General features: G+C 49.4%; 1 protein-coding gene across 2 annotated transcripts; it reads left to right on the forward strand.

The window, feature by feature from the left end:
* Window positions 1-1,138: 1,138 nt before the first annotated feature.
* Window positions 1,139-16,749, forward strand: LOC117421852 (tyrosine-protein kinase receptor TYRO3-like). 2 transcript variants are annotated; one of them, XM_058986555.1, is made up of 20 exons: window positions 1,139-1,612; window positions 2,853-3,036; window positions 4,172-4,355; window positions 4,647-4,747; window positions 5,813-5,983; window positions 7,087-7,173; window positions 7,578-7,693; window positions 8,603-8,783; window positions 11,209-11,354; window positions 11,907-12,048; window positions 12,146-12,275; window positions 12,410-12,510; window positions 12,816-12,911; window positions 13,281-13,361; window positions 13,501-13,593; window positions 13,791-13,912; window positions 14,114-14,223; window positions 14,591-14,750; window positions 15,111-15,247; window positions 15,460-16,749. In XM_058986555.1, the coding sequence occupies exons 2-20, from the start codon at window positions 3,009-3,011 to the stop codon at window positions 15,893-15,895; spliced, it is 2,622 nt and encodes an 873-aa protein (XP_058842538.1). In that variant the 5' UTR covers window positions 1,139-1,612; window positions 2,853-3,008; the 3' UTR covers window positions 15,896-16,749. The 2 variants fall into 2 exon arrangements, with proteins under 2 accessions (XP_058842538.1, XP_058842537.1); XM_058986554.1 differs by lacking the exon at window positions 2,853-3,036 and having other exon boundaries at window positions 1,140-1,612; window positions 15,460-16,720.
* Window positions 16,750-16,843: the final 94 nt, after the last annotated feature.

The raw sequence follows: 16,843 nt of genomic DNA on the forward strand, positions 1-16,843 counted from the left end.
GCTGTAGTTCTGTGCCTCCACACCACACGCACCTTTCCCTTCAAATGAAAGTCTCTCACAGGACCTTCCTCCAGAGAGAGTCAAGGTGAATTCAATCCAGGAATAGATCTGATTTCAGACCTGTGTGTCTTTGTTATTTCTGTCACCAAGGGCATTGTTCTTCCCTGGGTCTGGTTTTCCAGTCGGGTAAACAGACACATGGGGGCTTTGCGTGGGTAAAACACAAGTTCACAGCAAGGGCGGGCTGAGTGACACTAATTATTTTTCATCTCCTTCCTCATCTACCTCACTTAGTTGGATATTGCTTCCTAGATATGACTAGTGCCCTACCCAGCTATCACAGACTTTACTCTGTGGTTGTAGATACTGGAGGTGTAGCGTGACTAATTGGGGTCAAGGTAAAGCCAGGCTTGGTAACATTGAGAAAGCAAATAGAAAAGAACACACAGAGAAGGGCTGATTGGCTGGAACAAGGCAAGACTGATACAAACTAGCTGAACACACAGAGAAGGGCTGATTGGCTGGAACAAGGCAAGACTGATACAAACTAGCTGAACACACAGAGAAGGGCTGACTGGAACTAGATAAGACATGGATACAAACTAGCTGAACACACAGAGAAGGACTGACTGGAACTAGGCAAGACACGGATACAAACTAGCTGCTGCCCTGTGCAATCAACATGAACCCAGGACCACTCCGAATGATGTACCGCTGTCACTTATTAAAGGGAATATAAACAGGCGTGTGTATAAAAGTTTACTGTGCATCACGTAGAGAGAGAGAGAGAGAGGATCTACCACTGAATCCACTGCACCCCCCCTCGCACCACCCTTCCGTTGGATGTGTTGTCATTGTGCGGCACATGCGTACTTTCTTTTTTTAAATGAACAGATTAAAATGTGTAAAATCAATGAGAAATTGTGACCTGTGAATATTAGGCAAATTAAAAGGTTTGTTATGTACAGTAGTTTATTTTTTTATCTTCTGCACATACAGACAGTGAAACAGATATATACATAGACAAGTTATATTAACGGACTGACAGACAGATATATAGAAGGACAGGGCGGTTCATTAAAGCATTAAACTGGAAATAATGCAATCCCGTTTGGTGTAAAACACAAAATAATGTAACTGACAGTTCCCGCCGGTGACCGCCAGACGGCGCTCGCTCCTCAGGTTTCTCCACTCTGATTTGACTCCGGAATCTCCTCGGGAGTTCTCAGCCGTGTATTCTTGGGACTCGTGTGGTAAATTAAAACTTTTCTTAAAGGAAACGGGAAGTGAACATTTCAAAACTCTGAAATGACTTGAAGCTGCTTGGGTCAGCGTTTCTAGTCGGCGGTATCGACACCCCGCTGCAGGATTGACAGGGAGAGAGGAGTTACTCGACAGTCTTCAGTCGAGTCGAGTCCCTACCTGCAGTGAGAGGCACACGGAGAATGCGCGAGTGTTTGTGAGACTCGAGTGGTTTGTTTGTTTCTTTTTGTTTATGATATACAGCAATGCAGGGGGAGTAAACGGCTCAGTTAAAATGAGAACATGAAGGAGAACGGTCCGCTTTGGCTCATCTTGTGGGTGACACTTGTCTGCACTCATATCAGCCATGGTAAGTTTTGAACTAAACAACTTTTAGAACTTGTCGGAAGTTGTCCCTACGGGCTTGGCATTTGAATGCGATGTGATGTGAGTGTGCGTGTCTCAGTGCCTGTGCGTGTCTCAGTGTGTGTGCGTGTTGTATAACTTGAAAGAGCTGTGCAATGTTTTACATGTACAGTATAAGGCTACTCGTGTTGCATTTTAATATAAAAGTCAGATGCTAATACCAGTAGGATTTGACCTGGCACTAACAATGCAGCCGGGTCTGCTGCCGCCAGTAGCTGCACAAAACACATTCTTAAAATCCCCCCATCGCGCTTTCTCTAAACCGTCACGACAGTAGAAGCAGCGCTCTTTCCTCAGCCCTGGTGTTTTGGGGTTTCTTACTGCCAGTAGAATTTGTACTGGTGGGAGACCCCAAAAAGACTGCTGCTACTGGTTCTATCCACTCCCTATACAAAATGTGATTGGTAATGAAATATGAATTTTTGTGAACTATTGTAAAACTCAATGTAACGTCACCTGTTTACACGGTAGCTGCGTGACACGCTATCGAAATAAACCTCTTTAATTTTCTAATGTGGGGGAGGTTTTCTCACGTGGACTGATAAGCACTGACGTGCCCTTTTTCTTAGTCATAAAAATACTGTCAGCAGTGCGATGCTTGAAAAGTTCCTTTTTTCTCAACGAGCGCCTGCCTTTTTAAAGTCCTCTGCACGTTACTGCTGAGAAGCCTTCGTTTGCAGTTCGTCATGAGAAACGTTTCTGAGGTCTGCATATATTTGATATTCTATGGCAGTGTGATTAACTTTCTTTGATTGTCACAAAATCAAAGGAGTCGGTTCTCTCAAACCCGTTACTCTGCCCTTGTACTTCCCAGTTCCCCCAGTTCAAACCCGTTACTCTGCCCTTGTACTTCCCAGTTCCTCCAGTTCAAACCCATTACTCTGCCCTTGTACTTCCCAGTTCCCCCAGTTCAAACCCATTACTCTGCCCTTGTACTTCCCAGTTCCCCCAGTTCAAACCCATTACTCTGCCCTTGTACTTCCCAGTTCCCCAGTTCAAACCCATTACTCTGCCCTTGTACTTCCCAGTTCCCCCAGTTCAAACCCATTACTCTGCCCTTGTACTTCCCAGTTCCCCCAGTTTAAACCCATTACTCTGCCCTTGTACTTCCCAGTTCCCCCAGTTCAAACCCATCACGGGGCTCCCTGTTTCCTCATTCTCATTTTCTTGTTCCCTTTGAGCAGTAATTAGCAGTGATATGCCTGTGTGGGTCCCATTTTACAACTGGCACGGAGACCCCATCAGCCAGAGACAGCAAAACTCACTCCTCAACACCCAAGACGCTGACAAAGACTTTTAGTCCCCGTCACGAACTCCCCGCTTACAACTGCTGCGTTGGCATGAACCCCGAACAGATACAAACTGCAGGTGATTTTAGTTTTTTAATCAGAAAACAAAAGTGAGGAGTTTACATTGAGATGATTTGAGGAGTTTACATTGAGATGATTTGAGGAGTTTACATTGAGATGATTTGAGGAGTTTATATTGAGATGATTTGAGGAGTTTACATTGAGATGGTTTGAGGAGTTTACATTGAGATGATTTGAGGAGTTTACATTGAGATGATTTGAGGAGTTTATATTGAGATGATTTGAGGAGTTTGCATTGAGATGGTTTGAGGAGTTTACATTGAGATGGTTTGAGGAGTTTACATTGAGATGATTTGAGGAGTTTACATTGAGATGGTTTGAGGAGTTTACATTGAGATGGTTTGAGGAGTTTACATTGAGATGATTTGAGGAGTTTACACTGAGATGATTTGAGGAGTTTACATTGAGATGGTTTGAGGAGTTTACATTGAGATGGTTTCAGGAGTTTACATTGAGATGATTTGAGGAGTTTACATTGAGATGATTTGAGCTCATGATTCTGAGAGCAGTGCTTTACACTTCTGAACCTGTGTGTGTGTGTGTGTGCCATGATTCTGAGAGCAGTGCTTTACACTTCTGAACCTGCGTGTGTGTGTGTGTGCCATGATTCTGAGAGCAGTGCTTTACACTTCTGAACCTGCGTGTGTGTGTGTGTGCCATGATTCTGAGAGCAGTGCTTTACACTTCTGAACCTGCGTGTGTGTGTGTGTGCCATGATTCTGAGAGCAGTGCTTTACACTTCTGAACCTGCGTGTGTGTGTGTGTGTGCCATGATTCTGAGAGCAGTGCTTTACACTTCTGAACCTGCGTGTGTGTGTGTGTGCCATGATTCTGAGAGCAGTGCTTTACACTTCTGAACCTGCGTGTGTGTGTGTGTGCCATGATTCTGAGAGCAGTGCTTTACACTTCTGAACCTGCGTGTGTGTGTGTGTGCCATGATTCTGAGAGCAGTGCTTTACACTTCTGAACCTGCGTGTGTGTGTGTGTGTGCCATGATTCTGAGAGCAGTGCTTTACACTTCTGAGTTTGATGATACAAAGAATCTAAAGGAGAAGATGTTAGTATAGATAACACTGCTGTTGGTTTCCTTGTTGCTGACGTGTCCTGTCTGTCTGTCTGTCTGTCTGGATCAGGTCTGCGCTTCACGCAGGGTCCCGTGAACCTGACGGTAACCCACGGCAACCCGGCCAGGTTAGAGTGCTCCGTGGAGGGCGGCAGCGAGCTGGAAATCAGCTGGCAGAAGAATGGGAAGAAACTGTCCAGCATCGACCAGACTGACCTATCAGTGGATCAGAACCACTGGAAATCATTATACCAGTGAGGAGATGGGGAGTGGGGTGGGAGTGGGGGTGGTGGTGGTGTGGTGGTGTGGGGTTGGGTGGGGGGAGTGGGGGTGGTGGTGGGGTGGGGGTGGAGGGTTGGTGGGTGGGGTGGGGAGGTAGAGAGTACACAGGGGGGATGAAGGTAGAAGGGGAGAGAGTGCCTAGGAGGAGAGAGGGGAGAGAGTGAAACGTTTTTGAGGTCAGTGTAGTGTAGCCTCTCTGTTCTGTACAACCAGTCTGTGTCAGGGCTCTGTCTCCTCCCTCATGTTTGTCTCTCTGTCCTCAGCATGAAGTCTGTCCAGCAGGCGGACGCTGGGATGTACGTCTGTGTGTCCGAGGCTGCTGGAGTCACTGTGTCCTCCGAGCCAGCCTGGATCACTGTGGAAGGTAAACACTCACACTCGATACACAAGCTTCACTCACACTCACACTCGATACACAAGCTTCACTCACACTCACACTCGATACACAAGCCCTCACTCACACTCACTCGATACCCAAGCCCTCACTCACACTCACACTCGATACCCAAGCCCTCACTCACACTCACACTCGATACCCAAGCCCTCACTCACACTCGATACCCAAGCCCTCACTCACACTCACTCGATACCCAAGCCCTCACTCACACTCACTCGATACGCAAGCCCTCACTCACACTCACACTCGATACACAAGCCCTCACTCACACTCACTCGATACCCAAGCCTCACTCACACTCACACTCGATACACAAGCCCTCACTCACACTCACACTCGATACACAAGCCCTCACTCACACTCACACTCGATACCCAAGCCCTCAATCACACTCACTCGATACCCAAGACCTCACTCACTCACACTCGATACACAAGCCCTCACTCACACTCGATACCCAAGCCCTCACTCACACTCGATACCCAAGCCCTCAATTACACTCACTCGATACCCAAGCCCTCACTCACACTCACACTCGATACCCAAGCCCTCAATCACACTCACTCGATACCCAAGCCTCACTCACACTCACACTCGATACCCAAGCCCTCACTCACACTCACTCGATACTCAAGCCTCACTCGCACTCACTCGATACGCAAGCTCTCACTCACACTCACACTCGATACACAAGCCCACACTCACTCAATACCCAAGCCTCACTCACACTCACACTCGATACACAAGCCCTCACTCACACTCACACTCGATACCCAAGCCCTCACTCACACTCACACTCGATACCCAAGCCCTCACTCACACTCACTCGATACCCAAGCCCTCACTCACACTCACACTCGATACACAAGCCCTCACTCACACTCACTCGATACCCAAGCCCTCACTCACACTCACTCGATACCCAAGCCCTCACTCACACTCACACTCGATACACAAGCCTCACGGTTTTGGAAAAGAGACTTTTACCTTTTACCTCGCTGTCTCTCCTTTTGTCAACCCCCCCCCCCTCAGGTGTACCCCACTTTGTGACAGAACCCCAGGATGTCGCAGTGTTGCCCGGTGTGACCTTTAACCTCAGCTGTAGGGCTGTGGGGCCCCCTGATCCAGTGCAGCTGGTTTGGTGGCAGAAGGGGGTGCAGCTGGGGGGTCCGCACCCCTCCCCCTACACCCTGACTGTCCCAGGTACAGCCTCCCAGTCTCTCTTAGAAATACTATGAAGTGATGGAAATAACTGTGAGCTGCTGGTGTACCAGCTGTGCTAGATTAGACAGGATTCGGAGAGCTCTATTGAAGCCATAGGGTTGCTTGAAATAATTTAAACAGTCGCCAAGATGTGACGACTGAAACGGCTTGCTGTGCAGTGCAGGGCCCCTGAGTTCAGTGTTTAAAACGGCTTGCTGTGCAGTGCAGGGCCCCTGAGTTCAGTGTTTGAAACGGTTTGCTGTGCAGGGCCCCTGAGTTCAGTGTTTAAAACGGTTTGCTGTGCAGTGCAGGGCCCCTGAGTTCAGTGTTTAAAACGGTTTGCTGTGCAGTGCAGGGCCCCTGAGTTCAGTGTTTAAAACGGCTTGCTGTGCAGTGCACGGCCCCTGAGTTCAGTGTTTAAAACGGCTTGCTGTGCAGTGCAGGGCCCCTGAGTTCAGTGTTTAAAACGGCTTGCTGTGCAGTGCAGGGCCCCTGAGTTCAGTGTTTAAAACGGCTTGCTGTGCAGTGCAGGGCCCCTGAGTTCAGTGTTTAAAACGGCTTGCTGTGCAGTGCAGGGCCCCTGAGTTCAGTGCTTGTTTATTTCTGGTGTGGTTGTTTTTTTCTGTTGTTGGAGTCTCGTAAGCAGGGTGCTGTCTGAGCTGGGACTGCATTAGCTGCTCCTGCCAGCGTGCTGTGACAGGCAAGGGGACCACGTTACTGTCAGTCTGAAAGACTTAAACCAGCTCTACCAGTTCTATTGCATTTTTGGTTGGCTGCAGCTAACCCTGAAACACAGGCTTGTATCTACAGATCTGCCTCGCCACAATAATCCACAGAATTACAGCACCAGGAAATCTATCTTTCTAGGGGTACCCTTATAAAAATGTCCCATAGTAAAGCATAGCAAACTGATGGGGCTCTGTGCTGTGTTGATGATGGGGCTCTGTGCTGTGTTGATGATGGGGCTCTGTGTTGTGTTGATGATGGGGCTCTGTGTTGTGTTGATGATGGGGCGCTGTGTTTTGATGGGGCTCTGTGTTGTGTTGTTGATGGGGCTCTGTGTTGTGTTGTGTTGATTTTGTGTGTTGTGCATTGTGTTTCAGGCTTGACGCAGAGCACTGAGTTCTACTGCGAAGCCAAGAATCAGAAGGGGGTGTCGACGTCTCGCACCGCCACTGTCCACATCAAGGGTGAGTCTGCCTGGGGCACACAGACTCACTGGAAACACGTCTGCCCCGCCCTGCCCCGCCCTCCCGACAAGCTGTGCTGTCGTCTAGCATTGAGCCCTGTTATCCACTATGCTGTAGAGATAAGGCATGGCTTCTTTATTTTACTAAGGCCAAAAAAATACGCGATGATTTTTACACCTGCTTTCTCCCTCTATGTTGTATGCATACTGGATATACAGCCTGTATGAGGGGTATTTTGAACACACCCTATAACAGACAGTGGAAGTGCAGAGACAGTCCTGAACACAGTGGCTCTGCTGTTCTGTGTGGAGCAGGTGTAATACCCAGCGCAAGGATTCCAGGATTGACAGTGATGATGTTGTTGTTTGAGCTTCACTGCTGCTCCTCTCTGACTCGCCCCGCAGCGCTGCCAGGCCCCCCCCAGGAGCTGCAGGTGACCCGGGTTCAAGAGGACAACGTCACCCTGTCCTGGAGACCCGGCCTTGACGGACACTCCCCGCTGAGAGACTGCACCATCCAGGTACACCGCGTCCTGCCTGTCTGTCTCTGTCTGTCTCGCAGTTATGCCAAACACACTTAACCCTGCCTGCCTGCCTGCCTGTCTGCCTGTCTGTCTGTCTGTCTGTCTGCCTATCTGTCTTTCAGGTACAACAAACACACTGTCTGTCTGTCTGTCTGTCTGTCTGTCTGTCTCTCCTGCAGCATCCACGTACTAAACACAGTGTGTATGAACATAAAGGAACAAACATGAAATAATCCATTATGTTTGTGAGTCTGGCTAGTCTATTCCGTGTCTCTGGCCCTGTGGCAGTGTCTATCACTGTCTCAGTGCTCCCTCGACGCCTTCTTGCAATAATCACAAACACAGGTAAATCCTTTAGCTCTGTGTTGTACTGCACTGTACTGGGTGTGTCTGTGTGTGTGAGTACAAGAGGTCAGTCCTTTAGTACTGTACTGGGTGTGCAGTCCTGTGTGTGTGTTTAGGTGTGTGTCAGCTGACTGCATCAGAGAACCTGTCTGACAGTAACTATAACGCTGCAAAATGTATTAAAACACATTTTAGAAATCCTGCTGCAATAAAGGAAAGTTTCTGATCTGAGACTTCTTAATGCCTGGCTGCCATTCTGCTGTGGGCAGTACGAGTGACAGTGTGTGGGTAGATGAATGTCCAGGGCTGGCATGCAGTCACCTGGGGTATATTAACACTAGCCGAGGTAGTGCTGCATTCTACTGGCACACATCAAGCTGTGAGGAACACAATGACTATACTGATAAGTAAGAGGTGCTGGTTATGATGCTGGTTATAAGAAGTTGTATTCTTGGGGTTTTGACATAACTTCGGCTTCTATCTGAATAGACCCTGCTGTTTTGTTCCTGTGCTGTCTCTCTGAGAACACAGTGACGTGTTTTCTGTTCGGAATCCCAACAGTTTGCAGAGAATTCTGGGAAGAGGGAGGAGCTGTTTGAGCGGCAGGTGTCGGTCCCGCCCCACGAGCAGACGATTGGAGGGCTGAGGTGCTTCTCAAACTACAGCACGCGAATCGTCTGCAGCAACGAGGTCGGCTCCTCCCCTTTCACTGACTGGGTCGACTTCGAAACACTGGAGTCGGGTAAATCAAAAGAGACGAGGAGATAAACACTCTGACTTGTGCATCCGTCAGAGCTATTACTGTGAAACTAGCAGAGTCACACAGACAAACACTGACTAGTGCATCCCTCAGAGCTATTACTGTGAAACTAGCAGAGTCACACAGACAAACACTGACTAGTGCATCCCTCAGAGCTATTACTGTGAAACTAGCAGAGTCACACAGACAAACACTGGCTAGTGCATCCCTCAGAGCTATTACTGTGAAACTAGCAGAGTCACACAGACAAACACTGACTAGTGCATCCCTCAGAGCTATTACTGTGAAACTAGCAGAGTCACACAGACAAACACTGACTAGTGCATCCCTCAGAGCTATTACTGTGAAACTAGCAGAGTCACACAGACAAACACTGACTAGTGCATCCCTCAGAGCTATTACTGTGAAACTAGCAGAGTCACACAGACAAACACTGACTAGTGCATCCCTCAGAGCTATTACTGTGAAACTAGCAGAGTCACACAGACAAACACTGACTAGTGCATCCCTCAGAGCTATTACTGTGAAACTAGCAGAGTCACACAGACAAACACTGACTAGTGCATCCCTCAGAGCTATTACTGTGAAACTAGCAGAGTCACACAGACAAACACTGACTAGTGCATCCCTCAGAGCTATTACTGTGAAACTAGCAGAGTCACACAGACAAACACTGACTAGTGCATCCCTCAGAGCTATTACTGTGAAACTAGCAGAGTCACACAGACAAACACTGACTAGTGCATCCCTCAGAGCTATTACTGTGAAACTAGCAGAGTCACACAGACAAACACTGACTAGTGCATCCCTCAGAGCTATTACTGTGAAACTAGCAGAGTCACACAGACAAACACTGACTAGTGCATCCCTCAGAGCTATTACTGTGAAACTAGCAGAGTCACACAGACAAACACTGACTAGTGCATCCCTCAGAGCTATTACTGTGAAACTAGCAGAGTCACACAGACAAACACTGACTAGTGCATCCCTCAGAGCTATTACTGTGAAACTAGCAGAGTCACACAGACAAACACTGGCTAGTGCATCCCTCAGAGCTATTACTGTGAAACTAGCAGAGTCACACAGACAAACACTGGCTAGTGCATCCCTCAGAGCTATTACTGTGAAACTAGCAGAGTCACACAGACAAACACTGACTAGTGCATCCCTCAGAGCTATTACTGTGAAACTAGCAGTCACACAGACAAACACTGACTAGTGCATCCCTCAGAGCTATTACTGTGAAACTAGCAGAGTCACACAGACAAACACTGACTAGTGCATCCCTCAGAGCTATTACTGTGAAACTAGCAGAGTCACACAGACAAACACTGGCTAGTGCATCCCTCAGAGCTATTACTGTGAAACTAGCAGAGTCACACAGACAAACACTGGCTAGTGCATCCCTCAGAGCTATTACTGTGAAACTAGCAGAGTCACACAGACAAACACTGACTAGTGCATCCCTCAGAGCTATTACTGTGAAACTAGCAGAGTCACACAGACAAACACTGACTAGTGCATCCCTCAGAGCTATTACTGTGAAACTAGCAGTCACACAGACAAACACTGACTAGTGCATCCCTCAGAGCTATTACTGTGAAACGAGCATGCTGACCCTGCCCTCATTAGCTGGTTTGTAAACTCTTGGCTCTGGATGCACGCCTGTGAATTCCTCCAGTTTCACTGTACAATGGGGCTTTGTATGTGTGTGTGTGAGAGAGAGAGAGGGAGGGAGGGAGTCTGTGTCAATCTGGAGCTTGGAATAGTAAATCTACACTGTATTGTAGCCAATACAAAGTCCTTGTGTGTCTGTCTCTGTGTGTTTGTGGTTCTCTGGTTCAGCAGGGCTCAAGCACCATCTAGTGACCACATCCATACCGAGCTGCTGCAACTCAAGGAAGAAAGTTACATATAGAATAGTTTACATTTGCACTTTATATTATTCTAGTTTGTATTTGCATTGTTGGGGTCTCGGAAGCCTGTCTTTCTGTCTCTCTGTCGTCTGTCTTTCCGACACACTCTGCATGATCTACAGGAGAGAACTGCCTTGAATCTTCTCAAGGACTGAACCTCCTCTATAGACCTTTCAATTGCATTCAGGGTTTAATCCAATAAGCTGTTGATTTCATACACATATGCTTGATCAGTGGGACCCAATAAGATTGTAACATTGCTCTTCTGAATCTCTTTAGTGGTCTTCAGCAATAGATCTACAGTACAGAGTCATGTCCCTCATTAAGTTTACATTGCTGCATTTGCACAGTCATTTTGCACCTCTCCCATGGTAGCTGGCCGAGGGTTTTCTGTGCTCAGGGGTCGTCTGTGGTTGAGGGCTCTCTGTGTTTCTGTGTGCCCCAGTTATTGCTCCCCCTGACCCCCCTGTGTGTGTGTTTCTGTTCCTCAGTACCGGGGGCCGCGCCCCTCAATTTCAGTCTGGAGGTGATGGGGGGCTCTCTGCTGCTGAGCTGGGGGGCTCCCTCTCAGAGGGAGCTGAACGGGGTGCTGCAGGAGTACAGGGTGGAGTGGGGTCAGCCTGGAGAGGAGAAGCAGGTACATACTGGGATACACCAGCTCTCTGTGTCACTGTGTGTCACTGTGTGTCACTGTGTATCAGTCTTTCTGTGTATGCGTCTGTGCTTTTATATTTTATATATAAACAATCACAGTACAGTAAGTTAACAACAAAGTGGGACAGGACAGGTGTCTGTTTTTTGAACCTGTAAATACAGCTCTGTTCCAGTACTGTTGTGTGGCTCAGGTCTCTCTGTCTCCAGTACTGTTGTGTGGCTCAGGTCTCTCTGTCTCCAGTACTGTTGTGTGGCTCAGGTCTCTCTGTCTCCAGTACTGTTGTGTGGCTCAGGTCTCTCTGTCTCCAGTACTGTTGTGTGGCTCAGGTCTCTCTGTCTCCAGTACTGTTGTGTGGCTCAGGTCTCTCTGTCTCCAGTACTGTTGTGTGACTCAGGACTCTCTGTCTCCAGTACTGTTGTGTGGCTCAGGACTCTCTGTCTCCAGTACTGTTGTGTGGCTCAGGTCTCTCTGTCTCCAGTACTGTTGTGAGGCTCAGGTCTCTCTGTCTGTGCCTCTCTCTGTCGCCCCCTGCAGGACGTCCTGCTCCTCACACAGACCCGTGTGAACCTCTCTCTCGCGGGAGGGCAGTTCTACAATGCCTCGTTCCGTGTGAGCGCGTGCAACTCAGCGGGCTGCGGGCCCTGGAGCCAGACGCTGCTGGTGGGACCCCAGGAGGGTGAGTGCGGGGGGGGGGGGGGGCAAGAGTCTATTACATCTATGATTACCCTTAATGTTAAACACTCACCCGCTCTCCCCCTCCCTCCCCTCCCCAGGTGTTTCTGTTGCAGTGACGCGCAGTCGCCTGTGGGTGCTGCTGTTCCTCGCAGTGTTGCTGGCTGCGGTGGTGCTGGGGGGGCTGGCCCTGCTGCTGCTCCTGCGCAGGAAGAAAGAGACGCAGTTCGGGTGAGAGACCCTCCCCACGCAGAGTCAGGGCTCACAGTGTGGAGTGTGCAGCGTGGGTGGGCTGGACTGTTTTAATGCTGTATATTGTGTTGCTGTGTTGTAATGTTGTTGTTGTAATATTGCTGTGTTTGCAGCGCAGTGTTTGAGCCGGTGCTCCCGGGTGCAGAGCCTGCAGTGTCCTACAGGGCGGCGCGCTCCTTTAACAGGCAGGGGCCTGAGCCCAGCGACTCCACATGTGAGCACTGCCCTCCACTTCACTGCATTGTCTGCACTGTCCCGTACTGGCCCATCTCGATGGGCAACATTTGCGCTAAAAGTCTTTTTCAATGTCTAAAGACTTTGAAAAACACATTTGATAATAGTTGTTTTACACCCCCCACCCCTCATGCTGTGCCATACGTTGTGTGGTTTTATAATAGGAAAGAAAAGGTTAAAAAAAAAATCAATTTAGACTGTAGGCTTTTCAATGTTTTTCCTGCCTTTTCTATGGTTATTAGTATTATTGTAACCTGGTCCTGCTGCCTCTCTGTCTCCCCCCAGTGGACTGCCTGGGTATCAGCGATGAGCTGAAGGAGAAGCTGCAGGACGTGCTGATCCAGGAGAGATGGCTCTCGCTGGGGCGCCTGCTGGGCAAAGGTGAGGGCGGCTCCCAACACTGACTGGGAGCACAGGGGCAATGTCCACAGAGGGACTGGGAGCATTAGCATCCCAATTCCTTTTTGTAATTCCTGACATACTGCCCTGAAGAACAGTTTATTGTTACTGAGTGATTTTGAACATTGTACTCGGTCCCTTCTGTCTCAATAAATTCCTACAGTACATGAGATTCCCAGTATATCCATTCCAGTTCCTTCTGTCTCACATTGTATTCCCAGTATAACCCCAGTATCTCTACTCCCAGTATGACCTAGTCTCGTTCTCAGTATGAGCCCAGTATATCCCCAGTCTCTTTGTCCCAGTATGAGCCTAGTATATCCCCAGTCTGACCCAGTTTCTTTGTCCCAGGCGAGTTTGGCTCGGTCCGCGAGGCCGATCTGAAGAGAGAGGACGGCTCTGTGAAGAGAGTCGCTGTCAAGGTGCTCCAGTGTGAGTATCAGTGATTACTGTATGAGCTGCAGCAAGCAGGGAGCAGTGGAGTGGCCCCTAGTGTGTGTGTGTGTCTCCTAAGGGGTTGTGCTGTGTTGTAATGTTGTGCAGTGTTGTAATGTTGTGATGTTGTGCACAGCGGATGTGAACTCCTCCGGTGATATTGAGCAGTGTCTGAGGGAAGCAGCCCACATGAAGGACTTCGATCACCCCAACGTCATCAAGCTCATCGGTAAGGCAGCATCCCGGCTTGTTCAGAACCCAGTTTATTTTCAGCGCCATCACTGAGCCGCTTGCATGTTTTCAGCCCACTGCTACAGAGCCGGGCCTTCACAAGAAAACGAGTGCAAAGCGCTGTGAGGGCTCTGCACATTGCATGTTTATTAAAGCTGCTGGCTGGACAAACACTAACCACACCCCCTTACCCAGGAGTGAGTCTGCAGAGCCGTACCCCCCAGCGCCTGCCCGTTCCCATGGTGATCCTGCCCTTCATGAAGCATGGAGACCTGCACCACTACCTGCTGATGTCACGCCTGGGCGCCGCCCCCTTCGTAAGTCTCTGTGACGCCCCTGCAGTATTCACCTTAGCGCAGAGTGAATCAAAAAGGGAATGAAGCATGACAGTTAAGCAACTGCTACAGGAATGAACCCAGAACGATTGCATGCTTCATACGAAATGGAACGTCAAGCCCTGTCCCATCCCGCATGGCCAGCTCCTCTCATTCCCCCCGTCTCTCTCTCTCCCTGCACAGACCCTCTCTCTGCCCACGCTGGTTCAGTTCATGCTGGATATCGCTCGAGGGATGGACTACCTGAGCCACAAGAACTTCATTCACCGCGACCTCGCCGCGCGCAACTGCATGTGAGCAAACACCCCGCAGCTGGGGGGTAGCAAGGACGCCTGTTTGTGTCTGCAGCTCTATACTGTACCACTTGAAACCTGGCAGCCTGCCATTGTCTTGATTTGTCAGCTTGTCTTGTTCTCACAGACCTTCTTAAAAAAGCTATCTTCCAACCTCACTGTAAATCAGATTTACAATACAATATGAATAGCATAGCACATCCCCACTCCAGGAGAGGTGAGAGCAGCTGCACTCAGGGCTGTAGCACGCTGATGTAAGAATATATAAGAATTGAGCCATCGCACACAGAGGCGCTGTTGCGTTCTGTTTTTAACCCTTCTGATGAGCAGGGGGTGTAGGACGTGACCCTGAGTGTGTCTCTTGCAGGCTGGGGGAGGATATGAGCGTCTGCGTGGCGGACTTCGGCCTGTCCAAGAGAATCTACAGCGGAGACTACTACCGGCAGGGCTCTGCCTCCAAACTCCCCGTCAAGTGGATCGGTCTGGAGAGCCTGGCTGACAACGTGTATACGACACAGAGCGACGTGGTACGGACCATTATACAACAGGGGGGTTACCCACTGCACAAACCCAACACAGAGTGACGTGGTGCAGACCATTATACAACAGGGGGGTTACCCACTGCACAAACCCAACACAGAGTGACGTGGTGCAGACCATTATACAACAGGGGGGTTACCCACTGCACAAACCCAACACAGAGTGACGTGGTGCAGACCATTACATAATTGGGGGGGGGGACGACACACAGCAGCTCATGTTATGCTCAGCTCCACTCCTTCAGAGCAACACAGAACTACACGGTGCAGTCCTACACTTCAGTTCAATTGTAAAAACACTACTCTTTTTCCCCTCCCATATTTCCCCCGCCCCGTGTCGGACCCCAGTGGTCGTTTGGTGTGACGATGTGGGAGATTGTGACGCTGGGACAGACCCCCTACCCCGGCGTGGAGAACTGTGAGATCTACGAGTACCTGCTGAAGGGAAGCAGGCTCAAACAGCCCCCCGGCTGCCTGGACGAGGTGTAAGTGAGGGGTGGGAGGGGAGAGGGTTAGAGGGGGTTGGAATTGGGGACGTGGTGAAACAGATGTAGTTGTACTAACCATCTCTTCTCTCCCTCTCGTCCTTTCTTCCTCTCTCTCTCTTGCCCCTCTTCCTATTTTCTCTCCCTTAACTCTTCCCTCCCTTTCCCCCCTCTTCTCCATCTCTTCTCCCCTCCTCGTCTCTCTCCCACAGCTTTGAGATCATGCACAGCTGCTGGAACGCCAACCCCAAGGGCCGGCCCAGCTTCCAGAGCCTGACTGGCCAGCTGGAGGAGGTGTGGGCAGGGCTAGATTCCAAGGAGCTGCTGTATGTGAACCTGGGGGAGGGGCGAGGGGAGGAGTCATGTGGGGGACAAGGGGCTGGGGGCAGGGCTGAAGGTGGCGGTGTCCCATGGCAGTATGAGAAGGGGGAGGGAGGGGGAGCCGAGGGGCAGGGGGTGAGCTGTCTCAGGGACTCATTGGGGGCAGCTGCTGCCACTGGGGGGGACTACCGCTACATCATGGACCCCCGCGGCTCACTTGAGGACGATGGCCAATCAGGAGCCAGCAGGGCCTGCCCACTGTTACAGGAAGCTGCAGAAAAGGGAGGGGAGGAAGAGGAGGATGAAGACACCGTCATCAACATGTGACCCAAGGAGACTGCCTTCCCTTCCAGACATCTCTCTTCTCCGGTCGCTGGACCGCGCCTTGCAGGGAAACAAGACGTTTTGGCAGTACCACTGGTACTAGCCCATCCATGGGGAAATACACTGATGCAGTATAAGTATTGCTCTTAGAGGTGCTGTCTGTGAAGGCTCTCTATTTCAACAACAGCCTATCTGAATTTGTATTGCGGTATTGTGTTCTCCTAGCACCCAATTTCAGCACTCTACCTCAGCTTGATGAGCCACAGCACGCGTGGCTGTGCCCCAAGCCACTGCCATGCCAGTCCTGAACTGCAGAGGATACATTTATACCACAAGCACAGGGATATCAGCACGGGGGGCATGTCTGTTATTCAGCATGCTCACAGGGACTGGTTTGGAATGTGGCTTTGCTTCCATTCCAATCCATTGCTGTGCTTCTGAAGTTCAGGACGGAGCTTCCCTATTCAAACAATACTGCCACCCAGACATGATTCAGAACAACCTTAAACTGTCTGAAATCATTTTAGATTTCTATTGTTGTTTGGAGAACAAGTTTAGTCAAGACAGTTACCGATCTTAGGAGGATGTCCTTACACATTGTCCTTACTGAGGCATCCTCCTGCAGTGAATAAAACCTGCACATCACGGGCGATCATTCAGCATCCTCGATATATATTTGTATCTATAGACACATTGTTCACGACTGCGCGTCAACACAGTGTTTGGGTTTAAACTTGCAGCACAGAGATGTCATTTACTGAACATGTATTGCATGCAATCACTTTCAAAGCACTGAAGAGAAAGGAAACTTGGTGAATCTGTTAAAATAATACAGTGAGAATTACACGAACATTGAAGCGAATAAGGAACTTACTCAAACGTTTATGGAGTTTTTTTATCATTGCAAAGTTTCTTCTTAGTATGTGAATGTTTTTATTAATAGACATACTG

Source organism: Acipenser ruthenus, chromosome 15 (genome assembly GCF_902713425.1).
Source record: "Acipenser ruthenus chromosome 15, fAciRut3.2 maternal haplotype, whole genome shotgun sequence".
NCBI classification, from domain to species: Eukaryota; Metazoa; Chordata; class Actinopteri; order Acipenseriformes; family Acipenseridae; genus Acipenser; species Acipenser ruthenus.

Excerpts from the sequence above, each read along its gene's own strand:
- LOC117421852 (XM_058986554.1), top strand. The coding sequence starts at position 1,546 with ATGAAGGAGAACGGTCCGCTTTGGCTCATCTTGTGGGTGACACTTGTC. Across the intron at positions 1,613-4,171 it reads CTGCACTCATATCAGCCATG|GTCTGCGCTTCACGCAGGGT; the intron begins GTAAGTTTTGAA and ends TGTCTGGATCAG. Across the intron at positions 8,784-11,208 it reads CTTCGAAACACTGGAGTCGG|TACCGGGGGCCGCGCCCCTC; the intron begins GTAAATCAAAAG and ends TCTGTTCCTCAG.